The sequence below is a fragment of the Tachysurus fulvidraco genome, chromosome 8 (assembly GCF_022655615.1).
Source record: "Tachysurus fulvidraco isolate hzauxx_2018 chromosome 8, HZAU_PFXX_2.0, whole genome shotgun sequence".
Classification (NCBI taxonomy): domain Eukaryota; kingdom Metazoa; phylum Chordata; class Actinopteri; order Siluriformes; family Bagridae; genus Tachysurus; species Tachysurus fulvidraco.
Genome location: NC_062525.1, coordinates 13,195,737 through 13,213,255, shown reverse-complemented (window position 1 = coordinate 13,213,255; position 17,519 = coordinate 13,195,737). Strand labels below are relative to the sequence as shown.

The 17,519-nt window shown below is 39.6% G+C and overlaps 2 protein-coding genes, 1 long non-coding RNA gene and 1 other non-coding gene across 4 annotated transcripts; 2 read left to right on the top strand and 2 right to left on the bottom strand.

The window, feature by feature from the left end:
* The first annotated feature begins 458 nt into the window (after positions 1-458).
* On the top strand, positions 459-540 carry trnal-uag. The gene has a single exon. It is a non-coding gene; the product is annotated as a tRNA-Leu (tRNA).
* A 1,103-nt stretch (positions 541-1,643) lies between these two features.
* Positions 1,644-8,711, bottom strand: LOC113662527 (uncharacterized protein C16orf52 homolog A). Its single transcript, XM_027177445.2, has 4 exons — positions 8,631-8,711; positions 8,180-8,541; positions 2,373-2,585; positions 1,644-2,251 (listed from the first exon to the last, which is right to left on the bottom strand). The coding sequence occupies exons 2-4, from the start codon at positions 8,283-8,285 to the stop codon at positions 2,067-2,069; spliced, it is 504 nt and encodes a 167-aa protein (XP_027033246.1). The 5' UTR covers positions 8,286-8,541; positions 8,631-8,711; the 3' UTR covers positions 1,644-2,066.
* LOC125145353 lies at positions 7,004-9,514 on the top strand. The gene is made up of 2 exons (XR_007143719.1): positions 7,004-7,136; positions 9,166-9,514. It is a non-coding gene; the product is annotated as an uncharacterized LOC125145353 (long non-coding RNA).
* Positions 9,455-16,734, bottom strand: LOC113662700 (cytochrome b-c1 complex subunit 2, mitochondrial). Its single transcript, XM_027177783.2, has 14 exons — positions 16,582-16,734; positions 14,887-14,964; positions 13,741-13,890; positions 13,596-13,660; positions 13,460-13,516; positions 13,245-13,369; positions 12,297-12,394; positions 12,118-12,175; positions 11,863-11,958; positions 10,850-11,049; positions 10,143-10,223; positions 9,945-10,021; positions 9,722-9,875; positions 9,455-9,644 (listed from the first exon to the last, which is right to left on the bottom strand). The coding sequence occupies exons 1-14, from the start codon at positions 16,612-16,614 to the stop codon at positions 9,561-9,563; spliced, it is 1,356 nt and encodes a 451-aa protein (XP_027033584.2). The 5' UTR covers positions 16,615-16,734; the 3' UTR covers positions 9,455-9,560.
* Between the last annotated feature and the right edge of the window lie 785 nt (positions 16,735-17,519).

Sequence of the window (17,519 nt, the reverse complement as noted above, 5' to 3'; positions counted from 1 at the left end):
TGTAGGTTTACACAATTGGGTTATGTGATTAACTGCTTGTGTGGGAGATATTCTTCTGTAATCATGTTTACTGCTTTATCCAGCTTCCATGAATTTTAAGATAGTATTTTATTACCTCATTGGTTCTTTTTCCTAGTAACACTGTGTCACGCCATAATATATATGTATTATGTACATAAAAATATATATATAATTATTATTATTCAATAAATAATCTCTAACGTGAGTGTGTGTGTCCTGCGATGGGTTGGCACTCCCTCCAGGGTGTATCCTGCCTTGATGCCCGATGACGCCTGAGGCACAGGCTCCCCGTGACCCGAGAAGTTCGGATAAGCGGTAGAAATGAAATGATAATCTCTAATGCCACTCATTGCCCAAAAAAGCTCTCTAATGCCTACGTCTTTTATTTGCTTGTAATGATAGATATCAGCAGCACCAGATGTTTATTTTTGGAATGTGGTAGCGTGGCCGAGTGGTCTAAGGCGCTGGATTTAGGCTCCAGTCATTTCGATGGCGTGGGTTCGAATCCCACCGCTGCCAAGCTGTTTTCACTGAAATAGTATTTCATTATTATATTTTCTTGGGAATACTTAGAATAGACGTGGCAATACTGTCTTCAAATCAACCTTATTTGTGTGTCAGGATTCCAAAAGTTATTGGTAAACATTCCTTTGAGATTCTGGTCCATGTTTTCAGGTGGACTTATGCTCATACTGTGAATCTCCCGCTGTACCACATGCCAAAGATGTTCTAATGGATTCAGGTCCAGTGATTAAGAACTAGGTCTTTTGTTGTAGCCCATTCACCTTTAAGGTTTGACATATTGTTCATTCTGACATGCATTTCTGCTCACCACATTTATACTGAGTAGTTATCCGAGTTTCTGTCTGCCTTCCGTTCTGAAACAGTCTGGACATTTTCTGTTGTACTCTTTCATCAACAACACGTTTCTATCCGCAGAACTGACACTTACTGGATGTTTATGTCTTTGTTGCACAATTCTAACTAAACCCTAAAGATTGTTGTGTATGAAAATCCCCATTCTGATGGCTGAGGCTAAATGTTACCTGAAACCGCTGGCTCCTTCTGCATGATTTTATGCATTGTCATGTTGCTACACAATTGGCTGATGAGGCAACTGAATGGATACGTAGGTGTACAGGTGTTCCTAATAAAGTGCTTCATGATCCTGCTGATGAATGATTCCACTCCAGACGCATGCTATGAGCTTGAGGAAAATATTAAGGGTGTCCATTATACATATAACAAAACTGTTATAAACTGATTATAGACCATTTCTTAGATAATATCTGAAAATTATGTGCACTGTAAACTCAGAAAGATTTTCCTCATGCTGCCATTATGTTGGGAAATAACAACCTGAAAATAAACATCCTTTTAAAAAATAAAACCATTATTATAGCCTAGACCACAATTGGGCTCAACCGAATTCATCTTTTTAGATGAATGTTTTTAGAAGCAAAGAGGAAAGAGGATACTCGCTTTTCACTTCCTTTCTCGAAATGCTGGCTGTTGCCAAGGAAACGAGACCGATTCATACACAGATGAATCTCACAAATAGATGGATAAAACTGAAAGTGGCACAGGAGTTCAGCTATAAATAACAGGCTGAGATTACATCCTGGAAGAGAAGGACAGAGTTGCTATTGTGGCTCGAATAGACTTTTCCTGTACAGCAAGAACACATCACTTTTACCTCCTTTTACCTTAATAAAAAAAAAAACATCTTAAAAAAAAACTGTGCACTGTATTTAAACTATTGTTGTCACATGCCATGACATGAAGGATAACAATCACAAGGACGACGTTAAGAAAAAGAACAGGACTGAATTCTTTCAAAATAATTGGCAGTAGAAGACAATACCCAACGGAGAAGGTTGTCAGCTCCAGTGATACAGTGCATGTCTAATACACAATTCATGACATAGTGCATATAAAATCTTGATGTCATCCTTTCCAAGCAAGTCTTTCGCTTTCTAAGAAATGGGACCCTATGCTTTAAGCTTTATAGCTTGCAACAAACACATTAGTGGTGAAGCTTTATGTCAGCCAGGCAGACAGACTTTCCCAGCAAACAACAGTCCGACGATAGTGAAAAATATCGATAAGACAAAAAGTACGTATGAAGATCCCACAACAGTGCTGTTGGGTAACTTATAAGGTTGTCCACCAACTTCACTGATATAAAATCCAGTAGGAAATATAAGAGCTGCCAGACAGAACAGGACCACTGAAACAGAAAAGAGAAGCTCATTAAAATAAGATGTACTTCAAAAAAAAAAAAAAAATGCTAATTTATTTATTAGACGGAATGAGTTGAATAAATCAGTGTTTCCAGAACCACTACTCACTTCCTGTGAAAGCAATCCAGCGGGCATACTTGGCTGTCTCCTGATGCCAGTGTGACAGCACCAACAGAGTGCAAGTGATGGACAGTGAAATGATGCCCAGGATTATAAAGAAGAGAGTGGCGAGCCATTCTGGAGAAAGGCTTGGGGGTGAACATATCCTGTCCCTGCCGTGAATCGTCTGACACTGCCGGACCAGCCCCATGGTCAGGGCACCTGCGTAGAAAGATAATTCACACACAATAATGCTTGAGAGATTGCTCTTTATAATTCATGTGGTGTTTAACTTCCCATGGCTCATGATTCACCTGCTGAAAACACTATTATACATTATCCACGGGCTACATTTATGCATGTGGGTGTTTTTTATTTCATATTTTTCCATTTATTTAACTCAGGCTGTTGTATGACTCACTCGCCTGAAGCACACAAGAGAATCAACATCGCTTAATAAATCCGCTGTATAGGGCAAAGTGGCTGGATTATGCAAGGCACCACATGGCTGACGTGTAATATCCTCCCTCTGAAATCAGACTTTCGGCTGCAGCTCCAGAGAGAACTCAGTACAAACGCATGCTCCAGCCCTTGGGTTTAGCTGTGGCTCAAGTTCCTCTAAAAGTTTCCCTCAGGATGCTTCTACTTAGCATTTTTATGGTCTGACAGTGCTAGACTGGTAAAACAGAAAACCTCACACGACACACACTATAATCATAATGACTCTCTTTTCTAAATTTCTGCAGATTGTCTTCAGATTTGAACCATGACACATCATATAACATCTTCACAACATACATTCAAGGCCTGGTTGATGCATGTGATGGGATCCATGAGTACAGCTATCACAAGTAAACACCTACAGTATGTGTCTTCACTGGTAGGAGAACTATCCTGTGCTTGCAATTTTTTGAAATCAAGTAGTTTTCTGCGAAAAAGTTTCATAAAGGAGCATGTCATGTATCTCTGTAGATTTACTCACTGACTGTTTGCAATAAAATTGTGCTTTGTGTTACGCCGTGCTTTCTGGAGGAAGATCCCCGAGATTGTTCAGCGTGAATGAGAAGAAACCATGAAATAGATTTAGCACTTTTAAAAATATCTTTCAATCAGATTACATGTAAAAAACCTTTGCTGGCTGTTAAGAAAAGAACCCTAGCCGGATTAAGCTTGAACAAATGGCAGAAAATGAGTCTAAATAAACCCCTCTAAAGCTCTGTGGTGACTCACTATTTCTGTAATGTGAAGGTTTAGTAATTTAATACTGAGTAATATAATGGAAGCTTTACCAGAGGGAGAATGTCTTTATTAGACGTGTATGGCACTTCCTGTTCATTTCCTACATTTACTAGAGTGAAATAAGTAATAAAAGAAAATCGGTCTGTATACAGACTAGAGAGAAATGAAATGAAAAGAAACCTGAATAGATGAGTGGAGAAATATAACAAGGACAGATGCTTTTACCCGAGTGTCCTGCATGATGCAACTCACTTCTTACCTTTCAGAAAAGTGGAATTTGTGAGAATACTGCCCAGGCCCAGCTTTAGGATAAAGAGAGCAATAGGGACACATTTATCCGACTTAGATGAGCGTTTATTATTGGTGCAGGAGCCTCAGACACAGAACCTATTAAAATAGAAAGAGTTTCGGGTGGAATGGTGACTGAAGTGACATCTGCATCATGTTCTCTGGGAATGGCATCAGTCCACAGAGCTGGAAATATGACTGTGATGAGGAAAGGTTGAGGGTGTTTTCTGTGTCTGTTCTGTTTACAGCTCCAAAGAGTCATATTAGTCTTGGATTTAGAATAGAAGACTTTATTTTGTACTTCGTCCAGGGTGTATCCTGCCTTGATGCCCGATGACGCCTGAGATAGGCACAGGCTCCCCGTGACCCGAGGTAGTTCGGATAAGCGGTAGAAAATGAATGAATGAATTTATTTCGTCACACCTACACTTTCTTCCCATATCCCAGCTTTGGAGGTTGGGGTCAGACATGATATAGTACCCTGGAGCAGAGAGGGTTCAGGGCCTTGATCAAAGGCCCAACAGTGGCAGTGCAGGGGCTTGAACCCTGATCCTCCTATCAACGACCCAGAGCCTTAACCGCTTGAGCCACTACTGCCCCATCAACAGATAATATGGGCTTGCACAAAAAATAACTTGGATTTGAATTAAAACCTGAATATTCACAGATGAGCCTAAACCAGAAGGCTTTGTACAAGCCCATATTTTCTGGTACAAATTAAAAGCACCATGACCTGATGTTTAACTCAAATGAAATACTTTCCAGTTCCAAATGCTTTACATATCACACATACGTATGTTCTTGGACACGATCATCACCCCATATTTGCTTCTCCCCCAAACTGTTCTCAAAATGTTCAAAGCGCATGATTATACACAGGATGTTTTTGTATGCTGTAGCTTTACCTGTTCCCTTCACTGGTTTAGGTTCAGGAACACATGGTTTGCCAAAGTTCAAGTAGTAGCTTTTATTGGCCACGGACCACCCAAGAAAGCATCTGACTGACATGTAATGCAAACAATGTTTGTTTTGTTCAGCATCATGTTTAAGGCCTGAAAATGTAAAGTTGATATCCATGCAAAAACAGACTGGTGCACAACCATTAATTGTCCTCTTAAGAAAGGTGTGAAAGTGAATGTGTCCATACTCGACACTTTCCTTCTTCCATGAGGGAATTAGAGCATCACAACACAAAGGCAGACCGTTAAAAAAAATGGCACATACAGTACTTCTCCCGGAGATCCTGCAGAATCCGATCAGATGACAACTTTGAAACTCTTGAAGAGTTTCCAATTGGGACTAAGGGTGAAGGAAAAGAACTTGAGTGTCCCTCACAGACCCCTGACTTCAATCCTACTAAACAACTTTTGGACAAATCTGTAAAATTGGCTGAACCTCCTCGGTTCAAACAGTGTCTGATCTCACTAATGTTTTTGTGGCTGAAGAGGCAAAAGACCACAGCCAACCACCACTTCGACATCTAGTGGAAAGCCTTCCCAGAAGAGTTGAGGTTACTATGATAGGAAGGGGGACTAAATCTGGAATGCATGTATCTTCAGTAACTGCTTTAGTTACACCTCTGTCCGGTCAGGGCCTCAGTGGATCTCGAGTGTTTCTTGGTCAAGACAAGGTTGGAGAATTCATCCAAATGAGATGGCAGTCTATAACATGCCACCATTCACACATTCATTCATACCTAACATCACTAACAAACACGTTTTCGGCTAGCGGGAGAAATCCAAAGAACTTAAAGCAAACCCATGCAAACCAAAGCTCAGGACTGAGCATGCAATGCAGCATTGTGACCTTCAGCCCCAAAAGATCATCCCAGGGAGTTAATTATAAATACCAATGAACATTAACATCATTCTAGTGCAGTTACTGAACCCAAAAGTTATTCAATGTCAGATAAGACTTTTGAGCAGTAACTGAGCTACAGTATAATGATGTTTACACAATAAAAGATCAACAGAGTCCTCATTATGATTCCATACTATTTGTTAGTTTAATCACATTTTATTGGCTGCCAGTCACAATTGAAATTTACTGCAAGAAGACAAAAATAATCTATTTTATTAATCTAAAATGTTTTAAATTTCCATCACTTTTAGCCGAACTCACTGTAATTTATTTTAAGGCAACTTTATTAATATGACCAGCTCAATAAAGGGTAAATTGTGCCTCAAATGATTAAATAAGCAAGTCGTGCCATCGACGCTCCTGGTACAGTTTGGTATCCACTCAAAATGCATGAGCACATCACATTGTTAAATATAATTGTATGGATCACAGTGTGAGTTTATTTAATACATTTCCGCAACCCACTGAAATAAATTCCTAGCTACACCCCTGTTCCGGTCACAAAACCCTGTTTGCGTTAATCAAAAAAAAAAAAAAAAAGAAGCTTCTTGCTTGCACCATGACAGTAATATAAACCTCTCGCTCACATGACTCTTCTGTTGCATCCCACGAGATCCCAGTCTGGATAAAATCCTCTAGACCAACCATATTTCTGACAACCTTTTCATATCTGAAGCCTCTTCATATCTGAAGCCTTTATCATATCTTTATAACTGTGATAATATTATATCTGTATTTTAATCCAGACTAATGTGCTTGGACTTGGTTACATCACTAGGGTGCATAAAGACTTTATTACTAAACAAATGCATGTTTGAGTTTAGGGATACAGAATTCATCAGCACTGGTCTAAAAATTTGTGGAAAATGAGATCCGGTTGGATGAGTCATGCTTCACCGTATTCTTGATAAGTGGACATGTGTGACCATGATGACGTCCATCACATCCTGTGAGGTCAGTCGACTGGTTAAAGTGGTCTCTTCCAGTTTTTTCTAAGGTAATCACTTAGCAAATAATGGCTAATCGCTCTCAACGGATACAAACGTTTTTCAGAACTAACTGAATATCACATATCTTTGAGATTTGGTGAATATATTTGACTTTAGCCATTAACTTTGGCTTTAACTTCTGCCTGAACTTTGTTATGTATTATATTATGCTTTAGTTTCCACAGTCCTTGGAGAAATTTTAAACTAGGATGAGCTTGACCACAATGGGTACAGTATGTATCATACCCACACATGTTCGCACTTTTACAGCAGACAAGCCACCTACTATTGTGCTTCTGGGAGGCAACGAAGAGAACCTGGAGGAAACATAGAGGACATGGTGCAACACCGCAAGTATGCTGCAGGGCGTACAAGAGATCCAGAACACGGACCTGTGGTGAGGATTCGTACCCCCTTCACAATCTTGTCTCACTTTGCCCACTCTGCTCACTTTCAACAACTTGAAAATAGGATGATGATTGCTTGTGTGTGTGTATATAGTGCCAATAGATTTATAATGTCACACATACCCCATGTACTTTTATGGACTCCACCGTGGTTGGTGGTTCGATTCTTGCCTCCACCTGTGAGCATATAATTTTCATGTTCTCCCTGTGCTTCAGGGGTTTCCTCTCCAAATCCAAAGACAAATCTTGTAGGCTGATTAACAACTCTAAATTGTCTGTAAAGTGTGAGCATGTGTATGATTGTTCCCTGAAATGGGTTGGCACCATGTCCGGGGTCTGCCCCACCTCTTGCCCTGAGACCAGTTTCCCCGTGACCCTGTGTAAGATAACTCCAGAAAACTAAAAGATTTATATTAAAATAAATTTTATCACACTTGGGTTATATATATTTTTTAAACTGTGAAATGTCACTGGCATGGTACCATTTAAAACTATACTATTTTTTTTTTAAATAATTTATAGGCACTTCAACACTCTTTGAAGAACAATTATGCACCTTAGATGTCACCTAAACTACACCAGTCAGCAACTGGTACAAAATATGTTACCTTTATATGTGATAGTTTTTATATTGAGTTGAGATATTTCCTTCTTAACAGAACAGCATTTCAGTGGTCCACCATTATTATTTTAAAAGCTTAGAATCATTTAAAGGTCTTTATCAAGAAAGACCAGTCATTATCACTGGTATTTTGACCACATCGGGAACTATTAGAGCATCTATGGTACACAATCTACACACAAATAAGATGGAATGGAAATCATTAAGCAGTGACACTAGTGATAGAAACAGATACTTCTGAATCTCCCACCATGCATGATGTACTGTACAGGTTATAGAAGACGTATGGACAGAAAGTTTGAGATGGATGGAAGACTATAGTACTGGGGGTCTGAAGGGAGAGGAAGTAGAAGATCTGGAATAGTTTTTCATGGTGATTTCATGGTGAAAGTAGATGACTACATGTTTTACCTTCTTCTTCTCCCGTGTTGATCCAGTCTGGGTTCACAACGCTGGCAATTGCAAAAATATCAGCAGCAAGAAACAGACATCCTGAAATTATGGTGAGTTTATCCATTTCCCATAATTTCAAAAACAGCAATGATGTGGCCTTAAAGTGCGTCTGGGATCTTCTCGGGTCAAATGCTGTGATGCAACTTTCTCATTAATTGCTTTTAAACCAAAATACACCATGCACACCGGCAGTCATCAGATACATCCAATCCCCTCAGCGTTATAGAGGCGTTATGAAGCCAGGTGATGAATGCGCGAGCGCTTGCGCCCCTTTCAGCGCTCGTGCCTTTCATAACACATCATCGTGTACGATCTGAAAACTGGATAAGAATAAACACACAAAAATATCCTTACATAGACAACCCGAGTGCCTGATCAGCGCCTTAAATATACCTACTAATGTACCCACTCTTCGGAGGATTTTCTGCTGTTCCTTTGTTGTGCAAACTGAAGCATTTTCACAGACACGCGCGGGTCTTAAATCATCGTGCAAATCGCGCGAGATTTTGTTCCCTGGGGAAAAGGAGCAACGGGATTTCAGTACAAATACGGGTGGGTCTGGATCCATCAGCGTCACTGTTGACGTCTGTTACATAGAACCGAGACTAAAATAAATCAAAATACAGTGTTTATTTTAGTACAATAGATTCATCCAAGAAATATTTCATAACCTTGAATTAATTATGCATATAAATAAAACCTTTTATTCCATAATGAGGCACTTTTGTTTTGTTTACACACCTCTATATGCACACGAATGAGAAGAAACCCAGGACAATTTATTACAAAAACATCATAAAATCTGATGGTTTAAAAATGACAGAATTTAGTGGAAAAATACATCTTTTTGCACGCTTTTTCAACTTAATCGACATAATAAAAAAAGCTTCAAAAGTTTTTTTTAATCAATTTGTTCACTCTTTTTTTTCATGATCTGGACAAAGCTGGACCCAGAGCCGATCCTAGAGGAACACCGACTCAATCATCATCTACATGGTCAGTCAACCTAAATGCAGAGATCGAAGGCACAGGACCTTGAGACACAAGCAGACGATTCACACCGTGAAGCTACGTGAGCTCAGAAATATCACAATACACACTTAACTTTTTTTTCTAATACACTTTATTCTTTAGTTTACATGTGCTATACATTTCAAATGGACTAGCGTGATGTCTCATCATTGCTGTTTCCACAAAGGATATTTTAACGGCGACTGGAGATGACCACGTCACTTTGTGTGTGATGGTATGTGAGGGTCTGTTGACCTTTCTGTGGTATTTTTAATAAAGAGATAAGAAGAGGTGGCAAAATAATTAGGGGACATTCACTGAAGGACGTTCAGATTTCATCCACGAAGGGCGTGTTAACCAGGTGCCCGCTGGAAGCCATCGACTTTTTCCCAGACATAAACTTTTTCGCCGCCTAAAGACCAACAAAAACGTTTGTTAAATGTGATTGTTTCTAAGTAACTAAAACCAAGCTATAGGGTTGTTGCTTACATTAACAACATCACTTGAAGACACAGCATTGATTTTTTGGATTATCGCCTCTGGAGTATGGTAGGTGCCTTCGGTCAGTGCCTGCATCCCGATAGCCTCCAACAGGCCTTCTGAGGTCTCCATGGACATGAGGTACTCAGTCTTCAACTGGGTCCTGGACACAAAAGACACATTTCAAGAATTTGAAATCATAATCCAAAGCAGATGTTTCTTAGACACTCACTTGGCTCTGCTGAGATCCTCTGCAGCCAGGTTTCCTTGTGCAATAGCACCGACTTGGCCGACAGCAGCCTTGATCACCTGACAAAACAAAGCCAGAAGAAAAGGTAAGAGACGACTGGCCATGAGTGCAGAATTTGTCAGATGGTATTGCAGAATTAGGCAGCTGACACTGGGTAATTTGAATGTAAATCTGACTCACATCTCTAGTTGAATCAGCCTGAGAGATGGTGTAGATGCCAAACAGCCCGGAGTCAGAGTAACTGGCGTTGAATGCGGAAGCCTGTTGAGGACAAATATTGACCATACTGTGATAAAGTGTTAAAAACTGCTGCCTGTGATATAATGTCATTTAACATGGTAATTTAAAATGAATACGTAAGCAATAATAATAATAATAAACCAAGATGAACAATACAAAAAGAAGACAAAAGGCAAGAGCTTATTTAAATAAATAAATAAAAAAAAAAACAACAACCACAGAACATCTTAAGCTAAGACGCAAGTGTGTCAGCAGGATGGTATGTTCTAACAAAACCATTTAAACCATTCTACAGCTGATATTACAGATGCACCACAAAGAAAATTAGAAAAATGAGATCAGTGTGTTCTCGACAATGATGTTTGCTCGCTTGTCTTGTGTAGGTTTCTCATAACCGGCACTGATTTGCAAAGCCATTAGAGCCTTCGCTCAATACGCTCCATCATCACCAACCTGTGTAATGCATGACGCTGCATATGATCAGATAATCTGGTTAATTTTTCACCTGATCTGTACATAAATATCCCCATTCAGTCAAAAGCTGCCACTCATTTTAAGCTAGTAATTTAAAACGAGCACACAGGAAGTCCAGTCATACTGACAGAACCCAAAAAAGGTTGTTCAATCTGGAGTGAGACTTCACTTACGTCAAAGGGCTGAACTGTAGCTTTGGAGATGGCCTGGCTCAGTTTGCTGGTGGTATTGGAGCCTCTCTTGACGTGTGGTCCAGCTCCCAGAACATGCTGTAGCACGCCGAAAGCTATGGCCTCTGCAGAGCTGGCCACTGCGCTCTCACTCACCACAGCCGAATGCACCAGGCTGCCTCCTGTTTGAGTTCGCAGCTCACCTGTATAAACACGATGGGGCTTATAAGCTTACTGAGCACATACAAACAATTTCACTTTATATGTACTGTATATCATGTCAGTTTTGTAATACACAATAATGAGTAATGATCTCTAGTGCAGGTGGCCACCAAGATTTATTTAATGAACATACTCCAACAGATTTCTGTGCAACTTGTCCTTTTTACAGGACAAGGCTTTTTACACCTGGTCACTTCATGCGTTTTTTGTTATCCGATAGCTATCCGATGGTAAAAAGACCAGGTCTAAATGCCCTCTGAAACGTTTTTGAGACGAATATAAATCTGATCGTTCAAACCAGTTCAGGAGGTGGTCTGGGACGCATTTCAGATGAAACTGGACAGGTGAAAATAAATGTGGTTGTTCAAGCCACATACGTCAGCGCTATACTCCTCCCAAACGGAAGTACGTCACTCGCAAGTGCTTTTCACCCAGGTGTCTCGTTGGGTCTTAAAATGCTCTGCTGCCGCCAGCGAATATGCAACAAACAGTAAATGCTAAACAGTATGTGACCAGGTGTAAAAAGGCCCTATAAGAACTTAAGAATAAATATAAAAGCATTAATAAGCACAGTGTATAGTTCTTTAACACTGTAAGAACATAAAAGAAGCCCAGGTTATATTTCAGAGCCCACTTTGAGAACCACAGCTCTACGGGTATAAGTAAAATAAAAAATTAATAAAGGACAAGTGTTTTTAAATGCTTGCGACAACTAAGACTTAAAGCTACTGAATGGTACAGGTTAATTTGTTGGAATATGTATTAGTTTGTAATGGAAATGTTTGTGGCATTACCTCCACGATACAGGGCTTCGGACCCGACAGCGCCTGCGCCACTCCGGATGTTGAGGAACTGCTCTCCTACTTGTCTGAGAACAGTATGGTCCACACCTATAAAACACATTGGTGTTTCGGTCACGTGATCAATCGGAGCTCAATGCTGCTTACTTTAAGCAAATGATCTTCCTGATACTGCACAACTTTTTGACTAGATAAATATGTATCGACTAAATTAACCCAGTAAAGAAAATACACAAAATAACATCATACCAAGTCCAACGAGTGCCATTCTTGCGCTGGTAAAATTGTTCTGAACAAATGCTTGCAGCTGTGGAAGGTGGGGGGAAAAAACACACACAAGTGAAATAGTCAGAACATATATTTAATATATATTTGTATGTGTGTATATATATATTACACACACACATATAAAACAGTTTGGTTCTCACCTGATCTGAGGTGATTTTGCCCACCATGTACTCTGGGCAGTACAGAGAGTTGGAAAGGCCGTTCTTATAAGCAGCAGCATGCAGACTCTCAAGGAGACCTTGGACAAACAGAGAGACATCAACATTACCCAAAGAGACTTGGAATTATTCAGCCTTGCTCACTAAGCCTTCACTACTGAGATGGGACTCGACCACTGATCGAGTTCTATCTGCTATAACATCGCAACATCTTACACATTCAGGACGAATAAACAATAAATACACAAAGCAGTATTCCATGTAATATTCCATGTAGTAATTTTAAAAATATATTTAAGTCACTGGACTAATGTAGACATACTTTGTGTAATCCTGTCTACATGATCAGATGTTTGCTTTTTATTTATTTATTTTTTAATGATGATTTTATGTTTCGCTCTGCTAATATAATCATCACTGTTATGATGTAGCTTCAGTTTATAGTGTTTGTATATGACAATGATGTCAGTAGTGGATGCTTTAAGGCAAAGTGTATCCTGTGAAATCTGTAACAGCACAAGAACATTGGTGTTAAGTTTATTTAGGAAAATAAAATAAAGTCAAATCCATATTCAGGCTTGGTTTAGACTGGAACCTCCCTGATAGTACCATGACTATTTATTATTGTTATACAACCACCTGCTCTCTACTTATCCTATTGGGTTGTGTCTACCCCCAATCGTCCTTAAATTATTCCATCATGTGTATTTCCACTAGCTGCTTGTAACTGCTGCATGTAGCCTCTGAGCACTTGTATTTCTTTTTCTTTGCTGCTATAACAGAGAAATTTCCCCCATCGCGGGAAGAATAAAAGGTGCATCTTATTTAGCTTGAAGAAGCTCAGTCCCTGTCAGCTCCTTTAATAGTTTTGATTGGATTTCCTTACTACAGAGAGGACAGGAAGTACAAATGATCCGTACAGCAACATACCAATCTGTGGGTTCTGGCTGGCGATGGCGTTGTCCACTTTTACCCTTGGAGTGAGTTCAGAGACCTCCCATGGCCGAAACTCTGGTGCAGTGGTCACGTTGATCAGATACTCCATGACTGTGTCACTGAAATCAGACAGACAAACGATCTAAAATATATACTGTACACCTAACGACAAATATTAAACACTTAATACATCAAAACATCATGCTTACATGTGATCTCTCAAACAGTCCACAGTGTAGGCCATGGTTTCCCGGGTTGTAGACACTCTGCGTAGAAATATGCAACATATGTTAGAAAAGAGGCAAACCATATTAACACCACACGAGCAAGAGAAACAGGACACACCCCAGGCTTCCTCCGACAGCCTCGATGCCACGGCAGATCCTGAACGCGGAGGCTCCTTTAGTAGTCTACAATGTGAACAAGTGCATGTTAATCACCCACATAAATAACATACTCAAGCACACAAATGGTCAGAATTACAACCTACCAGGCCACTTGCCAGGCGGAGCACGTGTGTGATACCCAGGCTGTCATGGGGTTCATAGCGGCTGCCAGCTTTCACAAGAACGCTGATGCGAGAGGCTGGGGAGTAGTTCTCCAGGGATGCAATCACCAGGCCACTGGGCAATTTGGTCACCTACGGCGAGGAATTGATTGACTCCATCGGTATAAAAATTGCATAGGAAATAAACAAATGATTCTATAATATAGCATTTGGAAGAAAAGAAATGGAGGAAGACAGACACTGGCAAATAAAGTTCCTTCAGAACCACAAAATCTGATATTATACACATGTGTACAAGGTGCACAGGTCAAGTGATCGGTCTTTAACCAGAGCTGGTAGACTGGACAGAATTACTCCAAAAATGTCAACTACAGAGTTAAAATAAAAATGACTGTGTCAGAGAGCAAAATGACTATGATGATGTTCCAGCGCTGCTGTTAGTCACCCTGATAAATTCAGCTGAACACATACGAGGGAACACAGAAATGAAAAGGAAAGAAATATTACAAATGACCAGGTGTTCTAGTGACGTTCCCTACACTATAAGGAAAATACAATAAGAAAGAGTCTAAATAAAGTGGTAGGTCACAAACATAAACAGAAGATCAAACAAAGCACAAGGTTGAAGATGATCCCAGATCTTTGCACCTTGGCACAGTTCTACAAGTCTCCAGAAATGGGTTCCACGTAGAAAACCAAATGATCTTTCAAACTAGATTCTAGTGGCTCCAGAACCATGTGAGGAGTGTATTGTTCTCTTGGACTATTCTATTCACTTGTTGGGAAAATGGTGAAGGATCTGAACAATTCACTTTTATTCCGTGTATCTTCATAAAGAGGGGTTTATGCACTGTGTAAAGTCTGATCACGTTCCTGCGCTCGCAGTTTGTCCTCTTTCTCTGTTTGTTTTCACGTCACATTAACGCACAAGCATCATGATCAGTGAATATCAATTTCTTGATGGTTTCCAAGTGACTTAGATATTTTCCTTTTCCTGAGTTTCTCCAGAAATCCAGAAAAGTGTCAAACTTGACTTGGTCGATATTTTTGTCATCAGTCCGTACAAGTAAACCTTAGTGAGTGTGAAGGAGACATGGTTTGAAATGGACAGAATGAACATTTACTGACCTGCACCTCTTGTGGTACAACCTTGAGCACCTCAGACACCTCAACCTTACAGGCAGCCTGCGCTGCGTACAGCCTCCTCTGCAAATCAGAAAGACGTGACGTTACAGTATACGCCAGACATGTAGCAACATCCGCCTGGCAAAATAACATTGACTACATCTAGATGTATAAAATAAAATTAAACATGGTGTATTGCGTCAAAACACAAGCACAACACAATAACATTAGACGATAACAAAATTCTTACAGAGAAACGCAAGATATCTTCAAGACTAAAAACAGGATGTTAATGTCACGAACCTAAAAGTACTAACTTTAACTCGAAGAGATTTTAGGAATGGGGAAAAAAATGCACCAGTTTATGATGGTAAAGTATCCAAGAGATTAAAGTCCATATGAAACGGCATGATTAGACTCTGTAGGTTGATACGGGACGTCCAAGCGATAGAACATTGAAACGCGTTACTTATTTTACACAGCAAATGTAACTCAAGAGCTCAAGATTTCCTAGATGAGAAACAAACTTATTCGTAATTCATCTAAAATATTCTGCTAATTGATTTAATGTTATTTACTCCAACTGATGGAGAAGGCTGAACTATATATATTAGATGGAATCGTGTGAGGTAGCAAAGGATTCTGGCATAGAACAGCACCAAATCTGTAATACTTATGAAATAAAACAACAACGAAATAAAGAAATAATTTAACTGCTAACAAGCTGCAATTGTAGAGCCATCAGGATGTGGAGGCTCTAGAGTGAATTACAATTAGACAAAGATAAAGTGAATACAGGTTGAATCACTAAAAGCTTGATGAATGCCTCAAAAATAATTTATTTTTCAGGTGTACTACTGTATTGGTGTTCACAACACTACACAACAGATAGAAAATGCCTTGAATCACCAAATTCTAATTTCAGGGGCACTTTAATACTCAGTAGGTGTCTTTATATGGAAAAAAGAAAACAGTTTGAACCTGCAACTTTAGCTGGTTAGGTTCAGTTACCAGTTAGCTCCAGTTAGCAGTTAGCTCCAGTTAGCATTTTAGCTCTAGTTACCAGTTAGCTCCAGTTAGTATTTTAGCTCCAGTTAGCAGTCAAAATAAAGGACATAACTGCTAACTGGAGCTAACCTGCTAACTGGAGCTAACCTGCTAACAGGAGCTAACCTGCTAACTGGAGCTAACCTGCTAACTGGAGCTAACCTGCTAACTGGAGCTAACCTGCTAACTGGAGCTAACCTGCTAACTGGAGCTAACCTGCTAGCTCCAGTTAGCAGTCAAGAGAAAGGACATAACTGACATCATTACTGGCAAACTTGCTATGATGGCGATTAACGGTTCAGAAATACAACTGAAAGAAAACCTGCACTGGATAAAGTGTGCGAATATTAAACTATTAAGTGTGTGGGTTACATGAGCAAGGACAAGACAACCTGGTAGCAGCTAACATCCAGGTGTAAAGCCGCATACACCAGCACTAACATACTAAACAGTACATGAGGACGTTACAGGGCCGATAACAGCGCACTATTCTCTCATACTATTTAGTATAGTGGGGGCTTGTGTGCGGTGTACAAACAACCTGTCAGGTGACACAAAACGGGTGGTAAATAAATCACTACAAACTCAACATGCACGTCTTTTATAAGCGCATTTACTAAATGAATTACTAGTTAAAATAATAATCCTCACCGACAGCTGACTTATTCCCCGAATCCCCTTCATTCTCCCTCTCTCTCTCCTTCAAGCGGCTGAAGAAGACAATATGGCTGACCTAGACGTCCTACCCACAAACCCCCGCGTTTCACTCCTCTTCTGTGGAAAGACACGCAAGAGCTAAACACTGACCCCTGCTGGACCGGAGCACAGTTATTACTTAATGACCCACTGTTTGGCCAGAAGTATGTGAACATTGCTGTTAACATTAATATTACCACAAAGTACACAACAGAATGCTGTTCATATACAATAATTCGATAACATTCAAGTATATAACCTATTTAATGTCTATGTCATATATACACTAATTGGCTAAACGTTTACGGACACATAATTCGTTCAAAATTCATATCCACCACACCAAACAATACACAATAACAACAATAACAAAGCTTAAAAATATCTTCTTCTTCTTCTTCTTCTTCTTCTTCTTCTTCTTCATGGTAAGATTAGTGAAAGAAATTGACAGATAACTAAGTTTATTTGTTTCAATCATTACATTTTATTTATTTATTTTTATTTATGTTTTTATTGTGGGCACCTAATTCATTAAAATTTCATATCCACCACACCAAACAATACATAATAACAACACAATCAACAACAACAACAGCAACAACAACATCCTTAAACCTGCCCATTGTATCCTCTCCCTTCCACTATGCTCCAGAAAATCTTGCAAGACCTTCTGGCCTTCCTTACCACTATCATCAATAGATCCATAACATCTAGTCAGGTACATTCTAGAGAGCAAGGGTTATTCCCATCCTAAAGAAACCTGTTCTGGATCCATCAGACATCACTACAAAACGGTATCACTTCTCTCGTTTCTTTCAAAAGTTCTTGAATGCATTGTCTATAATCAACTGTCTATCTATCTCTCACAGAACAACCTCCAAGATCCCAACCAG

What these genes read in the sequence shown, in the direction of transcription:
- LOC113662700 (XM_027177783.2), bottom strand. Translation starts at nt 16,614, where the DNA reads ATGAAGGGGATTCGGGGAATAAGTCAGCTGTCG. An exon ending in TTGTACCACAAGAGGTGCAG is followed by an intron (nt 13,891 to 14,886) that starts GTCAGTAAATGT and finishes TCCTCGCCGTAG; the next exon opens with GTGACCAAATTGCCCAGTGG. An exon ending in GCAAAATCACCTCAGATCAG is followed by an intron (nt 12,176 to 12,296) that starts GTGAGAACCAAA and finishes CACCTTCCACAG; the next exon opens with CTGCAAGCATTTGTTCAGAA.
- LOC113662527 (XM_027177445.2), bottom strand. Translation starts at nt 8,285, where the DNA reads ATGGATAAACTCACCATAATTTCAGGATGTCTGTTTCTTGCTGCTGAT. An exon ending in CAACACGGGAGAAGAAGAAG is followed by an intron (nt 2,586 to 8,179) that starts GTAAAACATGTA and finishes CTTTCTACGCAG; the next exon opens with GTGCCCTGACCATGGGGCTG. An exon ending in CTGGATTGCTTTCACAGGAA is followed by an intron (nt 2,252 to 2,372) that starts GTGAGTAGTGGT and finishes TTTCTGTTTCAG; the next exon opens with TGGTCCTGTTCTGTCTGGCA.